General features: G+C 31.6%; 1 protein-coding gene across 1 annotated transcript; it reads right to left on the reverse strand.

The window, feature by feature from the left end:
- Positions 1-7,904: 7,904 nt before the first annotated feature.
- LOC25499417 (probable F-box protein At2g36090) lies at positions 7,905-8,906 on the reverse strand. The gene has a single exon (XM_013594677.2). It carries the CDS (start codon positions 8,904-8,906, stop codon positions 7,905-7,907), a length of 1,002 nt encoding a protein of 333 aa, XP_013450131.1.
- Between the last annotated feature and the right edge of the window lie 492 nt (positions 8,907-9,398).

Raw genomic sequence — 9,398 nt, forward strand, 5'->3', positions numbered from 1 at the left:
TGTTTGACTATTATGGTTAATTAAGTTTTTAGTCCCTATAAATATTCACGGTTTGTTTTTAGTTCCTACAAAATAAAATTACATTTTTTAGTTCCTGTGACATTTTCCTTAAGCATTTTAGGGACCAAAAATGTTGATGGAAATTTTTGACAAGGACTAAAAATGTTGATGGAAAAATTTTATAGGGACTAAAAACATTAACGGAAAATTTTGTAGGGACTAAAAAGTGTGATTTATTTGTATAAGGACTAAAAAAAAACTGCAGATATTTATAGGGACCAAAAACTTAATTAACCCTTACTATTATACACAGTAAATATTTTGTTTTGTTTTATCTATATTATTAGTTATTACTTTTTTTTTTTTAGCAAATTCTAATATATTCAGAAATTAGAGATCCAAATAAGCAAGTTCAGTTACAAAAGGATGAATAAAAAGGGTAGTAGTTTCTTCAATCAACATCCCCTTCCTATTTTGTGCAGCAGACCTAGCTTTTGGTTTTAAAGGCGAATTCAATGAGAATTGTTCTTGACATATTTTATAAGGCTGAGGCACATAAGTAAAATGCATTTTTGTCTCCTCGGTAGTTAACGGTTGAGAAATTCAAAAACCAGCTGCAGTTAACTGCCGAGGAAAACCTCGGTAATTAACTGCCGAGGATCTTCTGCTACAAATCTAGCATAAGTTCTCTCATCCATTATTCATCTCATCTTCCAAAAAAATATTCCAAATCTCTCTCACAAATCTCTTTAAAAACCCAACCAAATCCAACCAAATTTATTCAACAAAATCACAAGTAAGTAATTATAATGCTATTAACTTACATTTTAGTAGATTTACATAGTATAATTCATTTTTAGAGTAAATGTTAGTTGCTTAATTTAGTTAAAATGTTTGTATGATGTTTATGTTATAGTTTAAAATTTTAGGGTAATATTTTAATTTGGTGTTTTATATTTATTTTTTTATTTTAGTTTTTAATTAGATTTACATGTTATAAATCATTTTTAGATTAGATGTTGGTTGATTAATTTAGTTAAAATGTTTGCATGATGATTATGTTATAGTTTAAAATTTTAGGGTTATTTTTTAATTTGGCGTTTTATATTTATTTTTTTATTTTAGTAAGAGTATATGATTTATTTTAAGAGTAAATATAAGTTGAATAATTTTGTTATATTTTACGTCATAACAAAAAAAATTATGTTAAACATAAGTTGAATGATTTATGTTATAGTATATGATTAATATTTTTTATTTTAGTAAGAGTATATGATTTATAATTTTAGGGTTATTTTTATGATTTTTAGAGTCTATGTATAATGTGAACATCAAGTGTTTGATGAAATGTTTGAATGAGTTTTTCATTGATTGTTTTTAATTTCTTATTGTGTAGATTTGAAATAACGGCTGTGTGGATCGACGTTCATGCACAATTCAACGGCGGAGAACCTCAGAGGTTGAAGGTTCGGTGTCTTAGTGTAACGTTAAGAGGTCTCAAGGATGAACTGACTGAATTCAACCAAGGAGTCAACCCCAGAGACACAAGGAGGGTGGAACACGTTCGGTATAAACGTCCAACGAACGACGAGGGGAGAATATCATTCACTTTGGTGGAATTAACGAACAACGAAAACGTGACACTGATATTCAAGTGTCAAGGAATGCACCTCATTCTTTTGACACTTGAATACCAGCGTTCAAGATGCTGATAGAATACTGGAGTCCTGTTGTTTAGCAAGTTTGAATTTGCCCCATTTAGTGGTAAGATAATTGTTGTAGTTGGAAGGTGCATTCCGGAATGTAATGTAATGTGATAACATATATAGTTGAATATGCATGATACATTTTGTTTTGAATTGAACAATAATTATATTATTTATTCACTTTTCGAATTTATTTATTCATTACGCAATTTTAATTAGTTGAATTCACATTAGATTTAATTAGTTTTTATTCGAATACGCAATTATTCAAAACGCGACTTTAATCGAAATTATTCCAAATGCGATTTTATTCTAAGTAACATAATGTCAAACAAAATGTGCACGACACGAAAATAAAACATAAAAAAATCCAAAACAATTAGGCATTAAAAGCCATTACATTCATTCTTCCTCATCACACAAGTCAATCGGGTTGCCCGCTACAGTCCCTGGGGCACCTTGTTTTGGTTGAGGACCAAAATAGCATGTCCTCCCGCTCCTCCTCAACCTCGAGTGATTGTACACCGGCGGCACCTTCGAACCCTTCTTTTTTTCGGAACCATCACAAACAATTCAGTGCCATGCCATAGGCGATTTTTCTTTGTTCTTCTCATCAACCTGAACGTTACCCTGATTCTGATTCTGAGACATATCTACATTAAAAAAAAATGGCGATCAAAACCTATCTAAACAACAATGCCATAAAATCGTAAAATCAAAAACTAAACCTAAACCTAAACTATCATCAAAACCTACACCTAAACCTAAACAATTCTACAACGATTCATCAAAACCTAAACCTAACAATTCAATAAAAGTTCTCTAACAATTCTAACCATTCTAACCTAAACTATCCTAACATATCATAAAATCAATAAAACCTATATAATCAAAATTTAACCAAAAAAAAAAAAAAAACAATTCGTCCACAAAACAACAATGCAATAGGATTAAAAAAACTTACTTATTTTTGTGATTGAAATTGGTTTGGAATGGCAGAAAATAGCACCTAAGAGAATGAAAACCGCAACAATGGAGTTTTGGAAACTCATATGTCTGTTATGTTCTTATAACAAATTTTGGCAGTTAACTACCAAAGTTTTTCTCGACAGTTAACTGCCGATGGAACAAAAACGTATTTTACTTGTGTGTCTCAGCCTTATGCAATATGTCAACCGCAAACATCATCATACACTCGTGGTAGTTTATATATGAGATATGCTTGCGGTTTTACGTGTATGTCACGCTTGAGTATTTGTTTCAAGTGGAGTAGGTTTGAAATTCGACCAAATTTTGGGAATGATAACATGGAGACTGAGGCACATATTTGTTTTGTTTTTAATTTTCATTGAATGCAAGCGGTTTGCATTCAATTTTTAGAGAGATAGAAGTGATTTTAAAACTATGAAATTGATTTTGATATTTTTTTTCCTTTAAAAAAAGTAAAATTGATTTTGTCTTACAATTAATGTTTAAGAGTTAGCTCCATCGTAGTCCCTGTGGTCATTGCACTACAAATTCCTTCACAATGTCTCAAAGTGGTATTTTTCTTCACTAGAGGGTAAAATATTAAACATTCAAATATCAAATGTATTATTATTGCAACTAGCAACAGTGCCATTTCCGAACTGAATGGCAAAGCATAACAAGATAATATAATTTATTTATCTACTTACTATATTATAAAGATAAATCCCTATGAATTTACCATTTTGCCCCTATAAGGGGCATTTTAGTAATTTTTTATTGATGGGGTGTGGTTAGTGCCACCTCATCATTTTTAGAGTGCATTTCCCATTTTGCCCCTCACCATTTTTTTTAATTATTTTATAATTTTTATATTTTAATAACTTTTAACTATTTTTCAATTTTTATTTTTCTAACTATTTTTCAATTTTGACTCAAATTAAGTTGCTTCTACATTGCCGTTGTGGGAGATTAAGGTATCGTTTGACCCGGCTTTTTTCCAACTTCTCTACATTTTTAAGGAGAAGTTAGGTCAAACACACTAACAATTATTTTAATTTCAATATTGTTTAATCATCACAACCTAACAAATATTTTTATTCACACTTTCATTTAATGATACCAAATACTTTTATTTCCTTTCTTCAACCTCGCAAATATTTACACACACACATTAACGTTTAGAGTAATATTTTATGTCCGTCTGTCTGTGTTTTTGTTACGTTGATGCATATAATTTTTTTTAGTGTTGCTTGGTTGAGTGCTACCTCACCGATTTTTTTTTAACTATTTTTCAATTTTTATATTCTTAAAAACTTTTAACTATTTTCCAATTTTTTTATTTTTAACTATTTTTCAATCTTTTCTCTCAAATTCAGTTGCTTCTACGTACACTGCCGTTGTGGGAGATTAAGATATCGTTTGACCCAATTTTTTTTCAACTTCTCTACATTTTTAAGGAGAAGTTAGGCCAAGTACAATATCAATTAAGTACTTACTAAAAAAGGTAAATTTTTTTAATGCATAAAATTGAATGGAATGAGCTTTGGCCAAAAGTTGTTGAATGCTACTTCAAAAAACTACTTCTCGACAATTTATTTCACAAGCATCTCTCTTCAATTCATGTTGGGAACCTTTTCTTTTATTTTCTAATATTATATTTCAATATGTTTTTTTCTTCCATTTAATTTATTTTTAGCCGTTCCATTTAATTTTTTTAAGGAGGTTCCATTTAATTTTTTTAAGTAGGTTCCATTTAATTTTATTACCTTTTTTTCAAAGAAATTCTATTATCTTTTTATCACTTATATATTTAATTTAAATATCGTTTAATCATAACAACCTCACAAATACTTTTATTCACGCTATCATTTAATGATACAAAATATTTTTATTTTCTTTCGTCAACCTTACAAATATACAGACACACATATTAGCGTTTAAAGTATATGTGTGTCTGTTTTTTTTTTGTTACGCTAATGCATATAATTTTTATAAAATTTTGATTTTAATTAAAAGTAAAATTGTAGATGTCTTTTCTTCAAAAAAGGTATAGATGCCTAAAAAAATTATACTTATCTTATATATATATATATTGCACCATTATATCGTAACAAACTATGCATATCTTTTTCTTATTCAAAAAAACTAAACATTGCTAAATAGAAAAGGTATTATTTTCTATTTTGTCAGCATCAGATGATAGGTTTTTTTATAAGTTTGATAATGACCCGAAAGATGTCTTTCCTTATGTAGTGGGAATATAGTTGATGTAACACTATGAGAAAACTATTTCGTAGCTTTATCATTTACCATCTATTTACCTTGAGTTATTTGCTTCCATTTTGTAGTCAATGACAATCCAAATATATGTAATAATTGGTCAGGTTCGAGGCTGCTCATCAACCTACATCATCCGGTTGTTGAGAAGTTTAAGACTTAGTAAGTTTGCATTATGATTTCACAATACATTGTTAGAGTAACTTATTATTTCACAATCCGATTTGATTATTTTTTTACCATGTTTCTTGAATTGTTGTCGTGACCTTAACACTTCTCAAGCTCAGAGTCAAAGCTTCTGTTAGAACTTAAGTCAGAGTTCGACTTCTTCTCAATGTACTTCGTACAACGATTTTTCCAAACTGTCTCAGGTTAGGCCAATTGCTGAATTTATAAACTTAGTCAATGTCTGCTTTTTTTATGCACAAACATGCTTTGAGTTTTCTTACGCATAAATTAAAAATACATATTGTATTATTCTTTATTTCATGTGCATAATTTGTGTTAGGAAACATACTGCATCACTATTTGGAAAACAACTAAATTCAATCCTAACCAGTTTAGATTGTATTATGAGAGTTGCACCAAATGTTCGAAGACATCAACGTCAAATGGTGCTAGCTATATATGCACATGCGGAAGTGATGCTTAATTTCCATTTATTTCAACAATGTTAATTGGTCAACGGGGTGCATATAATGTACATGCATGCAGGAAGATAATAGGAAGATAAATTAGAGGTCATGCTACATTTTCTTTAGCTTAAAATTAGTTATGCTACCTTTATTTTATAAATTACATGTATCTATATTCGCATACATCTTATCCATGTAAATATGCATTAGACTAATATTGCAGTTATTTTCCTGTTTAGCATTTCCCATACGAAGTGTCAAGAACAATTCTGAAAGGAAAGCGCAAAACAATCACTCTCATTGATGACTAGACACAGAGACAGTATAATTGTCACCTCATTACCGCCGATAGAGCAAGCTATAAAAATTACTTAGGTGGGCAGTGGTTCAATTTCTGCAGATAACGAGTGATGGAAGAAGGTGGTAAGCTCATCTTTGATCTCGGAAAGTCACAGAAGAAATTGCAAATTCGAGTTGTTCCAAAGTAGATCTTTGTTGTTGAACTATTTGAACTTCTACCATTTTGACGTATCGCTTTGGACCGTAGTCGTAAACTATCTTGACTTTGGGATGTCATTTGTTCTTTTCATTTTGTCTGGTGTAAATATTGGCAAAAATCTCTTTTTGGTTATTCTATGAAACCTGCAATCTCTTTTATAAACCTGACTATTATGTAACGTTAATCTGCACATTGTTGGTTCCTTCATTGGTTCCAATTAGTTTCATGTTAATTGTAATGTTGTTTTCCTAATCTCTTGAACAAAATAAAACATGCTCTTTTCCTACAGTAAATATTTATAATGCTTTGGTAAATGTTTTAGAAATGTACATATATATAACTTCTAATTAACACTGCAATTTGTTTTATACATAGCACTTCTCAAATGAGATATCAATGACATTTCTAAAAGGAACACGGAAAACAATCACACTCATCGACAAATAAGCTCTAAAAAGGTATGAGTGTCGCTTGATAATGACAAAGAGAGCAAGTTACAAAAAATACTTAGGCGGCCAATGGTTCAAATTTTGTCGAGAACATATGTTAGAGGTAGGTGATAAGTTAATTTTTAATCTAGAGAAGCCACACCTAAAAATAAGCACGTTCAAGTCGTTTACAAATAAAGATTTGGTGTTCATGATCCGCACTTTCAACAGATCACCTTAACTCTAATCCTAAACTAGATTATCTTCACTCACCGATGCTACTTCTTTGCTTGATTTCATTTGATGTAAATATGTGTATCAATCATTTTTTGGTAACTCTATAACAACAACACCCTTTTTTATAATTTTGAATAATATGTAAATTCACACATCATTGGTTCCTTTATTGGTTCAAATTGTTTTCATCATAAATATTATGTCAATTCCTAATCTCATAAACTGATTATATGTTCTCTTAAACAGCCCATACATATTTTACGATGAATCACAATGTTCCGTCGTTTTAACATCTCTTCTTTCGAAGAATTTTTTTATCGAATATGTTATTGAACTCGTGCGAAGCACACAGTTTTGTAACTACTCCATCCGTCCCAAATTGTATGACGTTTTGGGCATTTCATACATATTAAGAAATGTAATTAATATTGTGTGGGAAAGAGATATTATGAGTTATTTTACAAAATTGTCATCAATAAATGATATGGGAAAGATAAATGAAAGAATTGAAAGAAGAGAGAGTAATAAATAGTTAAGGATATAATAAGAAAAGTAACATTAATTTTTCATTGGTATTGTAAAACGAGATACAATTTAGGATAAATATTTATTCCAAAGTGACATACAATTTGGGACGGAGGGAGTAGTTTATTTTTTAAAATTAATGTCATTGAATAAGGGTTAAAGTAATCAATCCTTCTGTCCTGTTTGAAAAAATAATAATTACAAAAAAATTCTAAACTCACATTGATTTGAAAGAAATACTATAAGATAAGATTTAATTGAATTGCAGAAAACAACCATTGATGCAGCCAATGTTGTCTTTTTTTTTTTTTCCTTCTGTTGCATATAGCCAATGACCCAATGTTGTCTATCATCTGGTATAGATTCTATTTATGACAATGAATAACCAACCATTAGTTATGAATCTACAAGTTGATTGGATAAAATCTTCGGTATAGATTCTATTTATGATAATGAGTAACCAACCATTAGTTATAAATCTACAAGTTGATTAGATAAAATATTCGCGTACACAAAGTCATACAAATACCATGTTCATTACTTACAGTTTAAAATTGTTCCTTGTCCCTTCTATTTGTATTTGGAACTAGAAATTATAAAATATAAACACAACAGTACTATATAGAAATCAAGAGAGAAAGAGAGTGGAAAAAGCCGCAACGGACAAAGCAGCGAGACTGACGCAAAGCATATCCAACCTTCTTTCACTTCTCAATTTCCTCTCTTTCCTTTCTACCTTCCTCTTCACAAACTCCACGTATCTTTCTTTTCCTTCTTTTTCACTCCTCAATCTTTTCCTTTCACCTTCTAATGCTCTTTGTAAAATCCCCAAACTATCCCCCCCATTCAATTGATTCCCATCCATGTCCTCTATCTGAAAACACGCTTCCCTCACTTGCATTTCCCTTCCCAACGTCACCAGTAAACTACAAACCGTTGCTTCCGTCGCTGATCCCTTCTCTCCGCCGTGTAACACCGTCGCAAATCTCACCTGTATATCTCCGGTTAGCCAGTGACGGTTCACTGAAACCGGTTTCCTACTTGAAACATTCACCGCACGCTTTCCACTCGGATCAATCACTATCCAACTCAAACTCAATTCCTCTTCTAGATTCTTACACTCTTCCTCAGTTTTCAGATACTCCATATCTGTTTCAACCGAATCCTTCGGGTCGAGAATATCAACCCGAAATGGAGAGTACCTGAACCAACCGGATACCGTCTCAGTCTCCACTACTCTGGATAGAATCATCCGTCTCCTGTGGAATAAATCAACCGCGGATAAAAATTCCGGTGTGGTGTTAATATTCACGCGGCGGTGGTGGTGGAAGGTTTTAGCGGTTACGGTGGAGAAAGAATCGGAGAAGAAAGAACGAGAGGTGTTAGAGAAGGTGGAGATGACCTGGCGAATGCGTGGCGTGTTTGTGGAAGGCCACGTGGAGTGACATATATTTGTCCATAAATGGTCGTGTGATGAGAGGGTGTTAAGCTGAGAGCACGTGCTGGCTGCAGAAGCAAGTGAAGAACCGTCAAGGTACGTGAGGATATGGGTTTGGATTATATCTGGTGGCACGGCGGAGAAGGTGGCTCCCTCCGTTGGTGTGGTTTTGCCGATAGTGGAAATGACCATAGTGTGTTATTATAGTAAGCATGGAACAAGTTTTTATTACTTGTGTGCTGTTGTTTGTATTTATATATGGAGAATGAGAGGGAGAAGCGGTGGGTGCAAACTAAACTACAAATGCAATACATGATGGAGAGGTCAAATCAGGTAGCGTAGTTAATTACGAGACTACCCTTCTACCACCGTTGACTTCAATGTTAATAACTTCTGCTTCATCATATGGAGTCTGGTCAGTGTTCAGATTATTCACCGGTAGCAGAGCTCGCACGGCTCGTTTGAAACGTGTATATTTTTTTTATAAATAGAATCATGACGTGATAATATTTTTTATACTTTTCAAAGTTTACATTTTTGACACATAGAAAAAGCAAGATTTCAATTGACACAGACATAAAAATACGCCAACTAATTTATAATAATTTTTGACAAATTTTTATCTCAGATTTATATTATGTTTTTATTCTTTCTCTATCTTTTTCTTTTTTTATTGATTTTGAT

Source organism: Medicago truncatula, chromosome 7 (assembly GCF_003473485.1).
Source record: "Medicago truncatula cultivar Jemalong A17 chromosome 7, MtrunA17r5.0-ANR, whole genome shotgun sequence".
In the NCBI taxonomy this organism is placed as follows: Eukaryota; Viridiplantae; Streptophyta; class Magnoliopsida; order Fabales; family Fabaceae; genus Medicago; species Medicago truncatula.

Coding starts and splice junctions, on each gene's coding strand:
- LOC25499417 (XM_013594677.2), bottom strand. CDS start 8,906: ATGGTCATTTCCACTATCGGCAAAACCACACCAACGGAGGGAGCCACC.